The sequence below is a fragment of the Oreochromis niloticus genome, linkage group LG8, assembly GCF_001858045.2.
Source record: "Oreochromis niloticus isolate F11D_XX linkage group LG8, O_niloticus_UMD_NMBU, whole genome shotgun sequence".
Lineage (NCBI taxonomy): Eukaryota > Metazoa > Chordata > Actinopteri > Cichliformes > Cichlidae > Oreochromis > Oreochromis niloticus.
In genome coordinates this window covers 6,184,928-6,206,097 of record NC_031973.2, presented here as the reverse complement: position 1 = coordinate 6,206,097, position 21,170 = coordinate 6,184,928, and the positions used below count along the sequence as shown (strand labels likewise).

General features: G+C 40.4%; 1 protein-coding gene and 1 long non-coding RNA gene across 4 annotated transcripts in view; one reads left to right on the top strand and one right to left on the bottom strand.

The window, feature by feature from the left end:
* Nucleotides 1-843: 843 nt before the first annotated feature.
* LOC102076375 (uncharacterized) overlaps nucleotides 844-21,170 on the bottom strand; it is a 55,495-nt gene continuing 35,168 nt past the window's right edge. Inside the window, exons 2-4 of the long non-coding RNA XR_266401.4 lie at nucleotides 2,693-2,892; nucleotides 2,297-2,529; nucleotides 844-1,949 (exon numbers count right to left, since the gene is read on the bottom strand). This is a non-coding gene — a long non-coding RNA (uncharacterized LOC102076375). The remainder of the gene's footprint in view (nucleotides 1,950-2,296; nucleotides 2,530-2,692; nucleotides 2,893-21,170) is intronic.
* The window catches only part of etv4 (ETS variant transcription factor 4), a 36,963-nt gene continuing 29,495 nt past the window's right edge, over nucleotides 13,703-21,170 (top strand). Inside the window, exons 1-4 of one of the 3 annotated variants that reach the window (XM_003448666.5) lie at nucleotides 13,703-13,838; nucleotides 14,411-14,518; nucleotides 15,117-15,207; nucleotides 15,351-15,398. In XM_003448666.5, the coding sequence (XP_003448714.1) occupies nucleotides 14,462-14,518; nucleotides 15,117-15,207; nucleotides 15,351-15,398 (196 nt within the window). In that variant the 5' untranslated portion in view covers nucleotides 13,703-13,838; nucleotides 14,411-14,461. Of the gene's footprint in view, nucleotides 13,839-14,306; nucleotides 14,519-14,611; nucleotides 14,903-15,116; nucleotides 15,208-15,350; nucleotides 15,399-21,170 lie in introns of those variants that run through there. The other 2 variants (XM_019362297.2, XM_013273431.3) reach the window with 2 other exon arrangements.

Here is a 21,170-nt window from a genome sequence, read left to right as displayed (position 1 = left end):
GGTGTTTATTTAGCAATACTAATAATATTAGTAATATTAGTAATAATATTTTACAATTATTCACTTTAAGGTTTTGAGACTTAAAGAAGTCTGTCGCTTTTTAACCAAGCTCCTTAGACTACCATAACCTGGATGACTGAGAACCTACACAGAGATATTCAGCCAGGAAGGAGTGCAGAAAAATGAAGATGTCCATGCAGAGTGCAGACAGTTAGCATAAAGAGTATGTTTTAATCTGATCTGATTGTCATGTTAAATTGTTAAATAGTCGATGGAGATGTTTTTATTTGTCTGTATTTTGTGTGAAAAAAAATCTTCACAGACAACAAAGAATATACAGAATCATATAGAAACTTTAAGAAATTCCTTGGGATAGTTTTCCCTAACCCTTACATCCTATTAAACTCACAATCACCCATAGTAGGACATCTGCGGTCAAGCTGCGTTATCAGGTCTCCTAGTACCGGATAAACCCAAACTAAACACAACCACCCACTTGTTCAGGCCTCCAAACAGGCTTGTGTGTTGTTTTGGTGGAAAGATCTGGAGGCATTGTTTACACCACAGAGTTAACAAGGATTGAGAGTCATTACAAGCAGGAATCCAAGAAAATTAGACAGGCCCCCTTGTGAAAACAGCACAATACAGGATTGCAAAACCATGAAACCCCAGCAGAAAATGTGGAGCACAGCTCAGGAAAGCTAAAATAACTTGTTATTAATCTGTTTTTGTTCTTTGGTTCTCAATGCCAGGCATCCCATAATAGACATCTTTATCATCAGTATGCCAAACAGTCCTACCATCTACATGTCCTGCCTTTGATTTAACAGAGGAGGTTTTGATGAAGGGGAGCCCATGCCCCGAGGCCAGCCCCACTGGTTTTCCCCTTGTACGGATAGATAAACCAGCTGCAGCCCTATAAATGACATAACATGGGATTTTTTTGTCTCCTGAAATTAGCATGGAAATGAAGTGGAAAATGGGATATAAATGGAAATGTGGGTGAAGAGGGGGCTGGTGGCAACAATAAGAGGGTTTACTCAAAACCAGCCCTATGTGAGCAGTGGGAGAGTCAGAGAAAGAGACATAACAAGGCTCTCTGTGTCTTCTCAAAGCTATCCTGCTTTTGGAACAAAACAGCGTCTCCCACAACTGACTTTGGTCTCCATGATGGATCTCTGGCTAGTAATAGAAGCCCAGTTTTATGGTGTCAGTATGTCAACCGTGGATAAAAACACATTTGAATGTATCTTTAACAGTCTATAAATGACCGGATGCAACAAGCAAGTGGTTTATGTTGCGAATAATGAGTAAAAATATCCTCCTTCTTTAAAGAATAATTAGTTGTGATAATCTTTTGTATGTTTTTGCCATAATATAAAGAGTGTAGACTCGGTCCTGTAGGCATCGTGCTTAAAAACTCAAAACACCAGATTAACTTGATCTACTTTACTTTCTTCCTTTTGCATAAATGACTGAATCTGAATATCACAGTTCTTTCAACATTTTATTAACTTTTTCTTCTTCTTTTATTTATTTATTTTTGATTTTGGTACGACACCGTGTAAAAATAACATGCACACTATCATCCATGATGAGGAATGTGCATTTGGGAGCATGTTTGGTTTAGTTGACCACCCCTTTCAGTTGGCTGTCTGTAGGCAAATACCACTGCAAAACAGACCCGACTGTGGTAGTATAAATTAAGCATTAGGAGTATGAATGCCTGGAGCTTTATCTCTGAACCGTACCTTAATGCAAACTTCCTTGTCTCCATAGTCTGGCCCTTAAAAAAAGTTAATATCACCCATCTGTTTAAGTACTGCAGCGGTTAGCACTGGCACCTCACAGCAAGAGGGGAGAGTCGATTTGAATCAAATCTGGGGCCTTTCTGCACCCAGTTGGCCTGTTCTTCTTAAGTGTGCGTGGATTCTCTCTGGGCTCTCCAGCTTCCTCCCACGGTCCAAAGATGTGCATGGGGTTAGGTTAAGTGGTGATTGTAAAGGATTGTAAGGACATACAGGGGAAAAAACACAAATAAATCAAATAATAAATAAATACAGGATAGATTACATTTATGTTTATGATATATTTGCTCCCATTTCAAAGCATTAAAATTGGTATTTTCCAGTGTGTATGTATGTGTGTGTGTGAGTGGGGGTATCTCTGTGGGGGAGACTTTAGAGTCAGCTTTGTGTTTGTGTTCCTGGCAGTTCAGCTGGGCCAGTGCAGCTGCATGGCAGCCACTTACAGGGCCACCAGTCAAAAACAACCCTATAAATGCTATTGTGCTCACCTGATTGATCTTTCACAAGCTCAGGGCAGGCCAGACAGGCTGACTTTGGAGGGGAATGGCAGGGAATGGTTGGTGAACAAACAAGCGAGCCAGTGTCTGCAGCACAGGAGGTTGGGCCGCAGGTGGCTAGGAGGCACGCTTGGGTTGGCACACTAGCCTTCGTCAGATGCCAACAGTGACATTTCCTGACTATGGCTATACACAAGCAGGCATCCCAGCAACGGTGCAGCGTCCTGGGGGGAATGAAGAAAAGGACCTTGGGTGGATTTTACAGCACACATGGGCTAAGCAGGAGGAGGGGGAGTGCACATACATGGTAGTATGCATTAAACATGAAACAGACACTTCCTCATAAACACACAACCTCTTTTAACCTCTCTCTTTTCACAGACGCACCTCCGATGAAGCTCATCTGCTGCAGCTGAGGCGAGTGAAGCCTGTCTTTGGTGCTGACTGCACATCACTGCCAGGAATTCCACAGGGTGGTGCACGGGTGGGAAATCACTTGGTATGTCTCTGTGGTCTAAAACCCAGCAGGCAGTAACAATCCTCTGCACGTTGCCAAAAGGCGTAAATCAAAATCCTGGAACCAGCCTCTGAGTTAAGAACCAAACATGTCGAGCAAAGTGAATCACAAATCAGCTCTCAGCTTTCTTGTACATACAGGCTCAAATGCAGCATGATCACCATCAGTTTGTCAAAGCGTAGCAACGTGATATAGAGTCTTTTAACGCCTTAAACAATAGGATCTTTTCAGGAAGGTTCCAAGTTTCAATAATCCCGCATGACCTTTGGAGGAAGTGTCCTGTAAAATCATACAGCAAACATAGCTGGCTCTATTTTGTCTAGAGTTATTTTCAGGTATGTATTGTTTGCAAAGGAAATTGTCCTGGATGTAAATCAGGCACCTTGGGTTTTGCACAGGCAGGACACGAGGCAGCCCTGAGGGGTCTAGATTTGGCAACATAGCATACTAAGGATGTGAGATAGTTGGGAACGGAGGTGGAGCTGATATTATTTTTGGTCACCTTGGGGGAAAAAAAACTGGAAAAGGTGTTTTGCGTGTTGCAAGAACATGTAGGACATGCACACAGGCAGTACACACAGTTGTTCTTGTTTGCATTATGAATGATTTTCCAGTTGGCATGGCATGTAAGAGAGGCTGCTCTTCCTTGCAAGCCTATTCCATATTCCAAACAAACCGAGCTCCCTGTTAGCTTCCAGCCTCAGAGTGTTTGTTTTAACGGTCCACTGTCCGTGAAGAGATCTGATGTATGCTTCAAGATATACAAGAAATGGCAATTTTATTTCTGTTTTGCACTGGAAAGTTTGAGTTTGGGCCATTCAGAAGATTAGAATATACAAACACCAGAAGGTTTATGAAATACGCATTGCTAGTTCCGGGTTGGACCGTTTTACCTTCAGAATTGCTTTAACTGTTCATGGCACAGATTCAACAAGGTGCTGGAAACATTCCTCAAACATTTTTTGGTAATATTGACAAAAGTGCAGCAGATTTGTTGGCTGCATACCAATAATGTGAACCAAACAATGCTTTGGCGCTTAAGCAATGCTCAAATGGTACTGAGGAGCCTAAAGTGTGCCCAGAAAATATCCCTCACAGCATTGCATCGTCATCTCCAGCCTGAACCTGACCTTTCCATCCAAATGCGTCAGCATAAATCGATAAGGCAACGCTTTTCCAGTCTTCTGTTGTCCAATTTTGGTGAGCATGTGAGAACTGTAGTCTCAGTTTCCTGTTCTTATGTGATAGGAGTGGCACTCGGTGTGGTCTTCTTCTGCTTTTCTCTGTTTTTTCCGAGTAGATCAGCAGTTTCTGAAATACTCAAACAACCCGTAAGTTTTTGATTCAGTCATGTTTACATAAATATTTAAATATTTAGTACTGATTAAATATTTAAACGCTTACATAAATATTTACTTAAGTAGCACTTAATCACAACAATAAGGCTTTTGTGGACCAAAAAAATCTTTTCATTGTTCCAATATTTCTTGGAGAGAGTCTTCGCTTCCTTGTGTATCGTCACTTCACACAATTCCTTAGAAGCCCATTTTTCTTTTCAAGCTCCGACTCCAGTGACTAATGTTGGTGTGATGGGACTGGTCTAGACATAAGCAAACATTATTGCAGTGTCGGCATATCTGAAAAAAAAATCCATGTAAACATGAGCTGAGCAAGTAACACTAAGGAGAAATGGACCAACAAGGAAGGTTTCACAAAGCAATTTTTACTCTAAGTGTACAGTTTTACTCACATTTCTTCTTAATTTGCAATCTTTGGTGCTCACACACAGTAAAGTAATTCAGAGAGAAAATTAGGAAACTGAGAGTTCAGTAAGTTCTCTCTTGTCCTGTCTTCATTCCTGTTGGTGATATACGCAATTCTTGCTGCTCGTTTTCTTTTTCACTGCCACTTTCCCATGCTATAAAAATTTACATGAATATTCTGTTCCAATTATGTACCTTCATGTGTTTTCTGAGCCTCTACTCTGCTTCCTTTAAAGTCATTGTGTTCTATCACTATTCCTTTCAGGCCCTCCTCCTCCCACTCTCCAAGTCATTCAGATTGTCCAGAAAACTATCCACTTACTCAGATCTACCACCAGTGGGTTACAGTCACTATCGCCTCACTTCATCTGGGATAATGCTCTATGGTGTTGCATCTCATGGGAGTCAAACCACCACATTTTGCATACCTGGCAAAAACCCTACTTTTACAAGTCCATTGTCAGCATAGAAGCCACAAAAGACAACAAACACATGTGGTTGTTGCTGTGCTAACCTCCAGCTCCACCTTAGCATCCCTGTTCTCAGTAGAATCAGAAGAATTACTAAGAAGACATCCCATTACCCTCACTTAGAACTGTTAGATTTGAAAGCACCCTCAGCCATTTGAAAACACTTTTTGAGAACCTTACAACAGCATAGATAGAAACTCTATGATCCACTATGGGCAAGAACTTGGTGACAGCAGAGAGGAAGAGCTCACTTTTAATAGGAAGACATCTGCAGTAGGGAGTATGGCCAATGGGTATTGTTAGAGAAATAAGAAGAGACAAAAGAGGAAGACAGAGAGACGACTAAAAGGACAAAGCACACACTGGGGGAGAGTGAAGGCCCACTGGTTGAAATGACATGGCGTACTAGCATATAAATGCATGGGGAGGGAAAGAGAGGAGCATAGAGGAGAGATGCTCAGGGGAGGTCTCTCAGCAGGATAACTAAAGGATGATTTAAGGTCGTCTGATCCAGCCTTAAGCTTTCTGAAGAAGGAAAGTTTAAGGCCTGATCTTAAAAGTACAGAGGGTGTCTACCCCCTGATCCCAGAGTGATTACAGAGGGTATCTATCCCCTGAACCCAAACTGAGCGAGGAGCCTGACATAATCTATTTTAACTAAAGTGAGTGAATACAGTAAAAAGAATGAACAAATAAACATAGTTTTATTTGCAGGGAAGATTTGCAAGCATAGATTGAACCCATATGTTTTAGTTTTGGATTCCCCTTAACAACCACTGCCCAGCAAAGCAGAACAATGGCTGTTATGGGGAATCTATTACATTCCCAGTAAAACTGCAGCTGCTGCATGCAAACTGTCGACAAATGCTTGGTGGAAATGGGCAGCTTTGTGAAATAAACTGACAATGAAGGTTGCTAGCAAACCCACATATATACACAGGATATGTTGAATTCATATTACTCAAGTAATGGAGACCAGGGTCAGAGTGTTTTTGTCAGAGAATGACTAATGGTTGGCAAGTGCTCAGTAGAGATGGACCGATCCGATATTACGTATCGGTATCAGTCCGATACTGACCTAAATTACTGGATCGGATATCGGCGAAAAATAAAAAATGTAATCCGATCCATTAAATATCAAAAAAGCATCTCACAAAACTTGCAACACGGCGTAACTCGGCTCATAACCGTAGCATGTCGGAGCAGTGTGCTCACGTGATAGAGCGGCTGGGTGTATTTGTAGCCTCGCTACCAAACCAGCATTTCATCTCCGAGGAAGTTATCCCAGAGAGAAGTAAAGCAAGTGTGTAAGTTCATCTCTGAATGTTTGTAAAGCGTTCCCCTGTTAAGCTTAACAACCGATATATGGAGCGAGTGCCTCTCTCTCCCTCCCTCTCCTGCTGCTACTTCAATCGTGAAACTGATCAATGATCAGTTGATCGGCTTTTCTGTCGCGAGTCCGTCTCTCTTCTTTGTTTTTGGCCCACTTCGCGCCAGAAAGAGGAAACCAGCGGCTGAACAACAGCAGCACGTTTAACCTTGATAAGCTGTTGTTAGAATTTATTTAATATAATTTTCTAGACCAGGATCCTTTTCTACGTAGCTGACGGCTGGTGACTGTGCAGGGGCGGATCTAGCAAAGTTTAGCCAGGGGGGCCGATAGGGCATGAACAGGGAAAAGGGGGCACAAAGACATACTTTTCTTTCTTATTCTCATTTAAAATGTCTAGCTTTTAATAAATAATTATCTGACTCTTACACCCAAAGTTTTAATCTGATGTAAAATATATAGAAGTCCATTACTGTATATAGTAACTGTTAAGTCTAATATACCCTAGTAAGCCATAGTAGTTTTTCCTTTGGGAAGGTACCATCTGTGAATTCTGCAATTCTGTTGAAGAAAGATGTTGAATCTATTTAATTATTCTTGAAAAATAATTTGTTTCTGTGCATTTTTTTTCACACTGCATCAAATTAAAGTTGATTACATCGATTAAGCATCATGAGGTGGAGGGTGGGGGGTGGTTCCCTATATCGATTACATCGATTAAGCATCATGAGGTGGAGGGTGGGGGTGGTTCCCTATTTTTTTTTTTTTTTTGCTGGGAGTTTGCAACCCTATTAGTTAGGTTGCTTAATATTTCTGCTAAGTACTCTTTAAAATACCAGAATAGGGAGGATGGAGTAGGTTTAAGTTAGGTTTTAAGTTAGGTAAGGTTTATTAGATTGATCAGTGTTGCTGAACTATGAAATATTTTGGGTGCAGTGTATTTTTTACACACAGGTATAACAGAATAGCTTTAGTGTTGTTGTTTATTTAAACTTGAGTATGAACTTATACAAAATGCAGCAAGATATTAAAAAAACAGTTTTATTGATAAAAAACAAACAAACACTATATCGGACTCATATCGGTATCGGCAGATATCCAAATTTATGATAACGGTATCGGTATCGGACATAAAAAAGTGGTATCGTGCCATCTCTAGTGCTCAGGGTGGCGGCTCATCACATAACATTAGGAAGTTCTATTCTAATCTATTCTGTTCTGTTTTATTTTAGAATATCAGAATAAATATATCTGTTTGTTTTTTTATTCTCAAGTTAACGTTTCCTACTAAGTCACAGGCTTTCAACAACTACCCTTTTACCTTCCCCTAATATGCTACATATACCCCATAACTGTTAAACCCACTCGTTGGAGTGTACTAGGTCGGACTTCAGAATTGCCTCACTTCTTTTTGGCATAGATTCAACAAGGTGCTGGAAACATTCCTCAGAGATTTTGGTTCATATTGACATGATAGCATCAGAGTTGCATTAGACAATTGCTGCAGATTTGTTGGCTGCTCATTCATGAAGTGAATCTCATGTTCAAACACATCCCAAAGGTGCTCTATTGGATCGTGGTCTGTGACTGTGGATGCCATTTAAGTACAATAAACTCATTGTTATGTTCAATAAACTGGTTTGAGATCATCTGAGCTTTGGAACACGTCATCAGACTATAAGCAGCCATCGGGAGATTGGTACATTGTGGTCATAAAGGGATGGACACGTCAGCAATAATACTCAGGTAGGCTCTCGCATATGAATGATGCTCAACTGGTTCTAAGGAGCCTAAAATGTGTGACGTTTCCCACACCATTATACCACCACAGCCTGAACCACTGATACGAGGCAGAATGGATCCATATTTCTATGTTGCTCACAGCAAATTCTGACCCTGCTATCTGAATGTTGCAACAGAAATCAGGACTCATCAGACCAGGCAACATTTTTCCAATCTTCAATTGTCCAATTTTGGTGATCCTGTGTAAACTGCCTCACTTTCCTGCTATGGCAGCCAGTGTGGTCTTCTGCTATTACAGCCCATCTGCTTAAAGGTTTGACATGTTAGAAGCTCTTCTCTTGGTGGGAACCAGTGGTTATTTGAGTTACTGACCTCTGACATCAACGATGCATTTTCTCCCAGAGAACTCTTTGGATACTTTCTCTTTTTTTGAAAATTCTCTCTAAACTCAGGAGATGGTTGTGTCTGAAAATCGAAGTAGATCATCAGTTTCTGAAATGCTCACAGCAGCCCATCTGGCACCAATAACCATGCCATGTTCAAAGTCACCTAAGTCACCTTTCTTCCTCAACCCCATACTTGGGTTTGAACTTGAGCAGGTTGTTTTGACCATGTTTACATGCACAAAAACACAGAGCTACTGCGGTGTGACTGGCTGATTAGATACTTGCAGCTGAACACGTGCACCTCAAAAATTGGCAGTGAGTGTGTGTCCATTTAAAAAAACATAAATAAATATTGAACGCTTATACCTGCACGTGGTGCATTTATGCCAACATAGACCAAAAGTCTTTAAAGTTTTCAGAAATAAACTAAAGTTTGCACAACAACATGACAAGAAATCTTCATGTGCTGATAAAGCTCAAATACAACAAACACTCAAACTTGCTCTCTAAAGTAGTTATTCTGGGTTTTTGCTCTTGTTGTTTCCTGTGTTTAAAAAAATACAATTGGGTTAAAATGCTTGAAAGCAACATCATTTTAATTCATTAATACATGCATAAGAGTTGGTGAGGGAAACTCTGTAGTATGGGAGTGACTATTTTGATTATGCATCGTGATTCCAGTAAATCCTCGTGTGATGTTGCCCTTGTTTTATCAGAGTTCATTTTATGTTTATCAGTCACCATCAGCCTTATCAGGAGCGAGGGAGGAGAGAGGAAAGACAGAGAGGTGTTGTCGACGGCCCTTCCACACACCCCCATCCCCCCACAGACGCCTTCTGCCCCCTCGTCTCCCTCTCCCTCTGCATCAGTTTGTCATTCCCGTCATGCATTTATGCTTTGATTTCGTTCCTTATTGAAAGCATTTCACTCTTTTGGAAAAATTTCTGCCCATCTTTCCTCCATTTCAACACACCTCACTTTTTCTCTCCCCATAGCGGCAACAGCTAAAGCTATAATAACATTTCATCCATCCATCAAGCACAGCCAGCTTTGATCAATAAGCACTTTGAGTCCACTCTGCAGCACCGCACTGAACTTAAAATGTCTCCCCTCTGTCTCTGTTAGTACTTATCTCCCTGCTGACAAAGCTATATTACACTGAAGGGTGGATGACTATTACAATAGATTTCACAATGCTTTTCAGCACTATGCGTGTGTATGTGTGTTCTGTAAATGAAATAGATGGGAGGTGAACTATAGCCACTGCCCATGTGCTTCACTTCTCCATTCATCCTAAAGGACCTAAAGAAGTTGTAAATCTTGCATAGGCTGTAACAACAGAACTGTATCAGCACAACACTAAATGTAGGTGTATCACTGTGTAGGTACTTAACGCGGCTGTTTCTGCTCCTTTCTCCTCTTTTATCCAATTTGGGGAAGTTGAATTAAAAACATGTGTGCTTTCCAAGCACGTGCCACATCTCCAAAGTCAACTTTTTTTTTTTCCCCATGGTGCATTGTCTGGAAGCACATGTGACAGTTCCCACTTTAGATGTAAAAATGTTGACTCGTGGGTGAAAAGTAACAGTAAGCCAAAGAGAGAGGGGGTTTCCATGTGAGGATTTTGAAATAACAGCGTCATTTTTCACATCTGAAAAGTTCATTTTGCATAAAGAAAGAGATCATTGACAAACACAAAGATCGCCTTTTTCACTGGGAAAATAGGGAATTTTCACATGTCTTCCTGTCACATGTGGATTGTCACATCTGACTTATTTTTGCAGGTATTTGCCAATACTCTGTGGTAACAGCCCCATAATGTTGAGTCTTGCTTTAATAAAGCACAGTGTAGTGCAACCGTCAGCAAAAAATCTTTGTTTTTTTCCAACAGGTCACTGGAAAAGAGCTGGTTATGTAAAACCTGGGCTTTTTAGGTTGTGACTTCTCTGGGGAACACTGGTGACCTTTCTATGTTGGGTTTTGACTCATACATTTTCGGCCTGTTTTTGATTTTTTTGTTGTTGCTGGGGTTTTTTGTGTGTGTTTCAAACATTGCTTTTAATACTGACATGAACAATTAAATCAAAAGATTTTAGATGTTTTAAAGCATTTTTAAGCATTTTCAGTTTGATTTTCTTTGCTATTGAGAAGCTCCAGGTTTTTGATTAGTAGTTGTATCAAGTCAATTCCTGTTTGATCTGTATTTTTTTCCTATTTTTTCTAGTTTAGAGTTTATTAAGCTTGTCATTTGAGATTGGTTCCTTATATTTTGGTATATTGTTTTAGTCTCCCCAGCATCCTTCGTTCAGTGAGTTTTCTTAGTTTAATCCTCTAGTTGTTTCCTATTTTATTTTATCAGTTAGTCTCTTGTGTCTGACTCTAAGTTTGACTGCCTTACCCATGATTTTCTTTATTGCCTTCACCTGTGTCCCCTTTGCTCCAGCTGTCTCCACTTCCCCAATTGCTCCTTAGTTTTTGTATCAGGAGAAGAGTGGTGTACTGAGAATTTGAAGGGTTTTACAGTAGGCTCCTGGACAACAACGTGATGCCAGATGTGCAGAAGTTATAACATGCAAATCTTAACTCACTACAAGATCTTCTTACACTGTTGCTTTATGCAGGTAATATAAATGAGAACAGCCTGTGAAAAATATCACTTCATTATAAAGGCTGGAATTGAAAAAAACAACAGTAACACACATACACACACACAGGGCCATATTTATTAGGTGTGTGTCTGTGTGCCCACCGTGGACTCTGGATCAACCTGAATAAAAAGTTTGCATCATTTTCAGTTAAACCTACCTGCTCTTGTGACCACAGGTGCAAGATGGAAGTCAGAGTTTTGTTGTCACAAAAGTGGCTGGCCTTCTACCTGGCTACATCACCGTGATAAACTACTGAGTACGTAACCTGGTCACAAGCAAGTTATAATCAGGTTCAAAATCAACTGACACTGACTGTTATATTAACAGCATGTTTTCAGTGCATTGTCATTGTTTTATAGGTGCAAGTTCTAAGGATTATTCTCATCTTGGTTGTAAAAATGTTGCATTTTATTGTCATGTTTTTATGTTCTTTATAGATTTTTCATCATCAACCACCGATTGGGGTAGGTGGCACTCATTGGGATCATTTTGTGCAGAAGAGTCATATGATGGCCATTTTATGTAAGTGCATATGAACCCTGAAGCAGAAAGCCCTGCTTAAGAAAGAGAGAGCTAACAATCATCACCATGATACCCGTTATTTCCAACTGGGGTTTCATGTTTTGTTGAGCTAGTGAAGCCAAAGAAACCCTGGCTATGTTGAACATCATTTCCAGTATAGCCCTCTGCATTTGGGTTCTTTATCCTGTGAACTTGACAAACATAATGACATTTGTATACCAAAAGTTTACCCTCAGTGTTTTGCATATTAGCGTTCTGACTGACACTAGACACAAGTAGGATTGTCTAAAGAGATAAGGTTAGCTAAGTGATCACCAATGTACCAAATATTCTAGCAAACAAGTGCTTAGTACACGTTATCAGAAACCACAAAAGCCACCCTTGAAGTGGTGCTAGAGAAAAGGTCAGATAACAATGTCAGACAGGTGCATCCTCTTTACCCCACAACTTAACGTACAGAACATCTTGAGATATTTCACTGGATACGTCAAAATACTGGAGTAACCAGTAGAGGTACATGAAACAAATGACAGAATTTGTTTGGGATCATAAATCTTGGTTGAGTATTTAGCTGCAGTGCAGTGCAGTATTGACCCAAATGGCCTGATATGTTGAAATGACTTGTATTTATGGATAAACGGCACACCCATTTTCATAACTCACACTGTGTGTTATCACAATCCATTTTTGCTTTTTATGTTTTATTTGACGATATACACCATGGACAAATGACTAATGAGAGCCTACGCCTGTCTAAGCTGTAATCTTTTGACCTATTTAAGGTCATACACTGACACACAAAGTTGAAAATCCACCAAGACAACACGTACAACATCCCTGAAGCTGTGTGCTTTTATAGGCAAATCCAAAATGGATGCAGAATATCAACCTCTCCTAGTTTATTCAGTTTGAGATCCAACAAAGATTGTAAAGGTATGCTGTGTCTTACGCAAAAGAAAAACAAAATTGTGTAACTTGATGGGGTTTTTTCACCACTTTATTTACTTTCATCTTCCAGCATTTTGAGGGGTATCAAACCCTGACTTGAGACCCACTGTACCATCTTATAGAAGAGCATTGAGTGGCTTAAATTCAATTAAATTATCATAATCTTGTTTAATTTCCTTGAGTCTGTGTTCCTGCTCTGTAGTGAAACTGCTCAGTGCTACTGTAGCAGTACAGAGCAGAGCTGATGCAATATTTATAGCCTGTTGTGTACATCTAAATGTGCATCTAAATATCATTAAGCAGGAAATAACCTGTACAGTATCCCTTGTTATGGAGACTGAATATCAACAGAGGAGAAATGAGGACGAGGAGCGTGCACATGCTCTTATAAGGCTCATTGCTGTATCTCTGAATCTCGTTCACCACTGAAACTAAACGCAAATCCCTTTAGGACTTGATTTCCTGTCTCTTGACTGGCCTCTCTCTGTTTTTTCAAACTGTTTCTGTGGCTTTAATTTGGCAAAATAGTTTCATAAGCAGTGAGCACTTCCCCATTCTCTCAGCCTCGAAGAGCTTTAAATCCTGTGGTTATCATGTGGCGTAGAGTTAAAACCACAAAAACGCAAGAATCCTTAATCCTGAATTCATTTGCGTCACTTTTTTAAAGCTTATTTTGATCTATGTAACTCCTGCAGGGCTAGTTCCACTTTTTCCTGGCCTGGCTGTGATCTCGTTATAAATATGGGGGGAGAGACATGAAATGAGGTAAACAACATGAGGTTCTTTGAGTTTGTCTGGGCAGAAAAGAAAAACATGTCAGGACTTTCGTGCCAGGGCAGGTTTTTATGAATGGACGTTTTTTTTTTTCCTCTCTCTTTTTTGTGAATGAAAAACAACTGGAAAATCCAGTATAAAAGCCAACAGCCTGCCGAGAGATGATTGGCTGCTAAGACCCAAACTCCACCTACGGTTGCTAGGATCCTGACTACCAGGCCTCTGATTGGCTCATAGAGGGGACCGAGACTTCATTCATAAGCCAGCGTATTCATCCGGACAAAGGCAAGAAATTCGAGCTCTTGAAGAGGAAATCCACCAATCACGAGTCTCTCTGGACCGAGCCAGAAAAGCACGTCTCCATATTACCCCCAAATCATCTATGCTGGAGAAGTGACAGCACAGCTGGCGTTCAAAAGTCACCACACTTCGGTATAAACTTTATCTAAGAGCGTGCGTCAATCAAGTCGGGTTTAGTTTAGTTGTTGCCAATCGACAACACACTCTCACAAAAAATCCAACATCTGTTTTCCCCTCGCAGTTTCCTACAAAAAAAAAAAAAAAAAAAAAAAAAGTGGAGCCTGGCAACCTTGGCAGACGTGGCAAAAAGCCCAAGAAAAGTCTCAAATACACACATCTCATATGTTGTGCGTTTTTCTAAACATCGAAGTGTTTTTGAACCAGAAAACGCAACTTTTTACACACGGAAACTAACAAAACTGCATCCTTCTGCAAATACAAGTAAATAGGTGGTTGCTCGTTTTTTCTGTTTTTTTTTTTTTTTTTTAAACTTTACCTGAAACTTGCAATCTGTCGAGCTGTCTCTCTCTCACACACACACACACACACACAAACGCAAAAAGGAGATTTGTAAAGAGGGCCGGAGCCCGCTGGGTAATCACTCGCCATCGCTTCCCCTCGGCATTTTTTGTGAATGGAGCTCATTATGCATGCAGCCTCCACGCAGCTCCATTCACAAGCAGCGCTCCCTCCTCTCTCTGCAGGCTGCGTGGATCTCACTCAACTCAGCCTAAATGACCACAAACGGTTAACGGATGGATTATAAGATGGATGGATATCTGGACCAGCAAGTGCCTTACACTTTAGCAAATGTACGTATATTCGGATTAACTCTCCACTTCTCTTTTGCCTGGTTTTTTACATGTTTCTGCTACCGGGTTTTGTTTTGTTGTTGTTTTTTACATTTCTCTCGGCGTCGCGTCTGCACGAGTTTTGGCTGGAGCAGCTGTGTGTGCGTGCGCGCGATAGGAAACTGTTTGTCAAGCCGCTTAAAACTCAAAGTAAAGGATATAATGTGGCGCATTTAATGTTTGTCAGCGGGGTTTCTTACGTGAGAGAGTTTGTTTGGAGAACGTGTCAATGTGTGCCAAATGGTCACGTCGTTCAGACGCATACGGCGCGTTTGTTTTTCCAAGATTGCCTCCACAACTGGGAAATCAGTTGTTTTCAGTGGAGCTTGACGCTCACCAACTGCAGTAGGCTCTCATTTATAATCCATGACATTGTTATCATTATTATCATCATCATCATCATCATCAGTCCAAGTGGTAGCTTTTGCATCACTTCATGCCATTTTTCCTGGCCATAGTAAAGAGCTGTTAACTGCTTTGACACTGATGTGCTTCAAATGCCCTGTTGGGAGTCCATTTCTCACTTCTTTTCCTCTCTTAACCTCTATGGCTTTTGCAGAAGTCGCAAGGAAATGGGCCCCTAAATAGACTGTTGATGGCAGCGAAAAGGAAATACATGGACACAGAATTGCCCCCTCAGGAATCTGAAGGTAAAGTAAAAGAGTGGAAGTTTTGTCCTCTGGTCTTTTTACGTGTTATACATCATGATCTATGGTCAGTGTCAGTCAGTCTGTGTCATAGCTACTGTGTGTCGATAAATATTCACTCTTTGTTTTTCTGTCTTTCTGTTCAGACCTCTTCCAGGATTTAAGCCAGCTCCAAGAGACGTGGCTCACAGAAGGTGAGACTTGGCTGACTCTTAATGTGTAATTTCTGTGATGTGACTTTGACAGCCGTGGGGGTTGATGCTACGTGTGTCTGAATAGATCTGTAACCACTGAAATCTTTAAAAAAAAAACACACACACACACACACACAGAATCATTTTATTTGATCCTCCATACTAAGAATTGCTTGACAAATTCTGAGACTACTTTAGATACGCATGGCTTCCTGTTTTTTGTGCTTATGCCACAATATTTCGGACTTTTATTGAACTGCTTTCAAACTTTATGACAAAGCTGATCAGCTTAGTTTTGCTGCCATACAGGATCTCGATTTTTCTCACTCAACACACATGCTCATATAATGCTCAGAATCCCCCCCACCTCCAAAAAGTGAACACAGACGGGACATTATTAGCTTTGAGCATACCCTATTTTGGCCATGTTGGCATGTAGTATGCGTGCAAGTTAGGGGCCAATGCAAACAAACAGGCTGTTTGGCTTGTGTCACTCAAAGGCACATAGCGATGAAATGAGGCCCAGTCAGAGGTGATTGTCAGCTAGTAGACTTAATAAGTGCACTGATGACGTGAGCTGTAATGGAGTAATTATACTGTATGTCAAGAGGGGGGAAAACAACACAACCAGTGAGTCATTGAGTGTTGGTTTTTTTTTTTAGTGGTAACCTGGAGCACAGCAGTGGCAGGACAGTGAGTTTAAATTTGCATAAAAGCTGCAAGTAAATTGAGAAGTTCATCACGGGGTGTGAATTTTGTTGTGTCAGTTGCTTTGATGGGGATGATTAATAAAATATGCCGTTCACTCCAATGTGAGCCAGAACAACCTGATAAACGCTGCTTAAGGTCATTTTCTACTCTGTTTGCTTACTTGAATGTTTGAGCTTCACCATGCAGAATGAATGTGCAGACGATTAAACTTGGACGCTTTTTTTAATGTTTGTCTGCTGATTGTGTTCACCTTTAAATCTGAGTTTAAAGCTTACATATGCACAAAACTAAGGGTGGTCTAATATGCAGCTTTCATAGAGTGGTGTGAAAATATGGAACAGTGAGAGGGAACTTTTCCTTGAAGTTGGAGATGTGTTATATTCCTCAGTTAAATTTGGGAAATGAAAAATATTCATGTGTTCATAGGCTCAAGATTGTTTCATGCGCTGTGCTTTGAATTTTGGGGAAATTCGTGCACAAATTATTGTTCCGAGCAGTGTTTTTTAGTGTCTTTGGTTTCTTTCTAAACTATGGTTCTCAAAGGTTTGAGGGCCAAAGCCAAAGGGTCAATTTATTTGTAAGTACATTTAAAAAACAGGGATTTACTAAGGTGCTATATAAGTAAAAATGCATTAAAATAACGTAAAAAAACCAACTGGATATCAGTCAAGTCTAAAAGCCAATGAATGAAAATAGAATATGCAAATAAAGGCAGTTTGTGCCACACTTTAGCATCAGCTCCTGTTAATTTAGTTTGGTATAAATGAAAAACTCATTATGTATCATTAAAACATTTATGCTAATATATATAGTGTCCATCACGTTCTCCCACATCATCTTTGGGCCAATAGAAAGCTTTGATACATTAACCTATAAAGAAGTCGATCACTTTTCTCAAAGAGCAACAAACCTTTCTGTTGGTCTGTAGATTAATCAGCAGACTTAACCTAAGCCACACGACAAAAGGCCCTACTAGGGGATGTTTTCATCTCCGTCGTGTTTCCCGATGCACATAAAGTGGCAATATTTGTTTTAAATTTTTTGTTTTTGTTTTGTTTGTTTTAAAACTATTACTTAGTCATGTACAACTGTAAAATAAGCCAAAACAAAGGGGGATATGAATAATACTGCTGGTGTTGCTCGGTCAAATAAGGCAGCCAAAATTATATTTTAGTCATCATTTCATGGAAAGTGGTAGCTAGCAACTCCTTCTTAACAACATTGTGCATGCAGTGAAAGAGTGATCAGGGAGTAGTGTGCAGTCTGTCATGTTTCTTAGTCGCAAAAAATGCTTTAAAAAAAAAAATTATTCTCTAGTTGGGTAATCTAGTCTAAGCCCATGTTTAATCAGCATCTGTTAAGTTAGGTTGACCAGTTAACTCATTTAGTAGGATGAAAAGAGTCTTTTTTTTTTTTCTTCCCCCCCAAAAATGTAAAATCTCCTGTAAACATATTTTTGGTGGAACCTGAATGTGATGAATGTGTGTCTTTTGACTTGATTATGGATCGTTGGATTACTTTTAACTGTCAAATGGGACCCATTCTGAGTCATCTGTAGTACACAGGAGATAGAAAAATAAGGGAGGTGAAGCAACTTTAATCTGAGACCTTGTGGAAGCGCTTGTGTCTGCCCAAACAGCAGACGGATATTTAAATAGATCCCGCTTCTGAGCCAGCTACTGTTTACAGCAAACAATGTCGTTTCCACGTTAGCTTCCACAGCTTTTCACATGCGGCGTCAAATACCTGCAATTTCTCTTCACACCAGCGTCTCGCTTTAACAAAAAGACAAGACCCCAAACCAATAAAGTGCAACAATGGAAGTCACTTCAAAGCTGAGGCCCTATTTGTATTCACACATTTGGCTATTAAAGGCCACACTTAAATACACCTTCTCCACTTACCTCCAGTGGTGTTAAACCATTTAGGCGGCAAAAGGGTTTTTTTTGGTTTGATATCTATGCCAACAACTTTACTACAAAGAAGGTAAATCAAGTTTAGTTTGTGGCGCTCACAGTCTTGAAATGTTGCTTCCCAGATACAGTGTTGTGGTTATGCTGACTAATTCACAGGGCCTTTTTAGTTGGCAGAGCAACTTCCTACCAGAGAAACGGTCCCTTTGAAATCTGATAACGGACGTTTGACTGTTTCAATCTCAGTTTTTCAGACATTTACGTCACTTGTAGAGTTTTCTCTAGAAATCCCGGAACAATAAAACCTAAAACTGTCTGCATGGCTAAATACCACAGAAAGCAACATTTAAAGTGAAAAGTATGCCCTTTCTATAATTAGATAAACCAGGCGTTTAAAGGAATTTAAAACATTGTTTGGCAGCTTATTGTTGAGTCACAGAGAGTGAAGGAGGAGGTGGGGGAAAGACCAAACGAAGTGTGTAAGTGTAACTTTATCAAAGTGTTATTTAACCCTAAGTATGGGGCTTGTTTTCAGCTTTCAGCTAAGACCTCTCCTTTCCTGTTGCATTAATTAAAGACCTTATCATGAGTGATTGCAGTTGTGAGGGATTCACCAAGGTTGTAAAAGCTGGTTTGCTGGAGGGATTTTTTTTCTCTACCAAAGGAGAGCGGAAGCAGGAGTGAGACAAAAAGGGGTGAAGCGCTGAATGGCAAGAGTTCAGGAGCTTGTCACATCTTGTCTGATTTCTGGGCCTTTAGGTTTGTATGTCTGTAGCTGTTTAGCTCCTCCCAGGATCTCCCACTGTGAGAAGAAAGGGGGAAAAAAAGTCATTCAAGGTGCCTGGAAGTGTCGAGGAGAACATGCGTCTGTGCCCGAATAAACACACTTTCCTTCTTGTGCTGACTTGCATCTCAAAGTCCCTGATGAGGTGTTCCTGGAAACAAATCAGATACACGTGCAAGCGCTCATACGCACACAGGAAAGTGTGCAGACACAAACACACACACACACACAGGATGATGCCTGATGCTCATCATTTGTTTTCCCTCTCCCGCGTCTCTACGAGGTCCAGCATGTTCCGCTTTGGACATGTTGAAACTAGTGGAAATGATTGATTGTTGGATGTGCAGAACTAAATATTGGCCCCTGCTCTGTCTCATACGGCAGCTTTATTCCTCCCCCCTGAGGGCAAAAGACTGAAAAGTTAAAAGGGGGTAATATTATTATGGTATAGTAAACCACAGGATGCGGCGTTATATAAGAAATCGATGTCATTTATCAGAACATGCTCCAAAACGGAGTCATCCGGTTTCCTCTGCACAGGAAGGAGGAGTGTGACAACAAGAAAGTGGATTTGAATTTCTTATTTCCTCTTTTTGTCCTCTGCCTCTGCTGCTCGCTCGCTCGCTGTCTGAGTTTTGTTGTCTCCACTGATGAAGTGAGAGAGCGAGCGATGAGGCCACTGAGGTCGAACGCTGGGTCAGATTGTGGTTCTTGGGTGAGGTTACAATCAAAGGTCCTGTTGCAGAGTTGCAGTGCCATCTGCAAATGTCTTTTTGTAGAGTAAAAAAAGTTGCTCTTTATCTAAAAAGTAGATACTTTGCCTCCTTTTAGTGGGTAAATGATGCTTAAGTACCCACAGTGTGTTTTTTTTGTAGCTCATTACACCCCTGATTGGGTTCATGATATTTAATGATACCCATCAAATTTTCCTTACCAGTTAGGTTGTACCATGACGTAAGTTTGAGTCCCAAGCAATGGAAGCACTTACAGTCCACACTCTTGTGTAGCTGGAGCATTGCCAGATTAAAAAGGTTGCGAGCTCTGGCTCTGCGCTACGATTAGGGTTAGGTCATTAACTCGAGGGTTGGCAAAAGAAATGCCAGTGCGTCTATCTGACCTCTTCACCCTTAGTAGGGTGTTGGCAGTCAAACGATTTAGGCTTTTCAACTGCGTTTGTGTGACTCAAAGTCCAAAGCTCCAAAAGGATAATTGTGAATGGGTTTGGAAAGAGTAGCACAATAGCGTCTGTCTAGCTCTGCTGCACCTGGGCTTGGCGTCGCTGGCTCTGCTTATTCAGTTAGATCCTAGATGAGATTCATTATGAGAGAGTGCCTAATCAGGCCCACTGAAAATGTACACCACTGCAAGTCATTACAGATCAGATGGAGATATCACATATCACCGTATTGACTCGTCTATTTTTACAAATCAGTGTAAGTTGGGTGTATTTTGTTTCTTAGATGCAAACTTCTCTATCACTGAGAGGTAACTGAATATGATTTGGGTTAATATATTACTCGCATTAAGTGGTATTCACTCTCACACATGGAGGGCACTTTACTAAAGTCATATATCCATCGTCTCTAATACCTTTTATCAATCTAGACAATATTTTGGGGATTTAAATCACATCATTTAGCTTTTAATCGGACTGAAACTTGGCTGAAATTTGGGGATTTATGCTAGCTGATTCATTTTTATTTTAATTACTCACCGGCCACTTTAAGTATAACTGCTGATCTACTGGAATTTTTGCACAAAACCATTTCAAGGGTTTACAGAGAATGGTGCAAAAATAACCAATGAGCGGCTGTTCTCTGGGCAAAAATTCCTTGTTGATGTTAAAGAGACGAGATTGTTTTGAGGAAGGCAACAGTAACTCAAATAACCAGGTATGCAAAAGAGCATCTCTTAACGCACAACATGCAAAACCTTCAAGCAGAAGACCACACCAGGTGCCACTCCTGTCGGCTACAATTTGCAATAGCTCAAAAAAATCAAACAGAAAATTGTACAAACATCATCAGGTATGAGTTTCTGCTGTGACATTTAGATGGTGAGGTCAGAACTTGGTGTAAACATCATGAAAGCGTGGTTGCATTCTGCTTTATTACCAACTGAGCATTGTTTCAGTATCACGTCATATGGACCAAAGTGTCTGAGGAATGTTTCCATCACCTTGTTGAATTTATGCCATGAAGAATGCAGTCCCGAAAGCAAAATGGGCTCCAACCCAGTGCTAGCAAAGTATACTTAATAAAGTGGTCAGTCAATGTAGCTCTATTATATTCAAGAGAATACAGCCAATACGGCACACCAAAACAATCTAGATACTTGATAACCCTACAAGCAAAAAGAAAAATA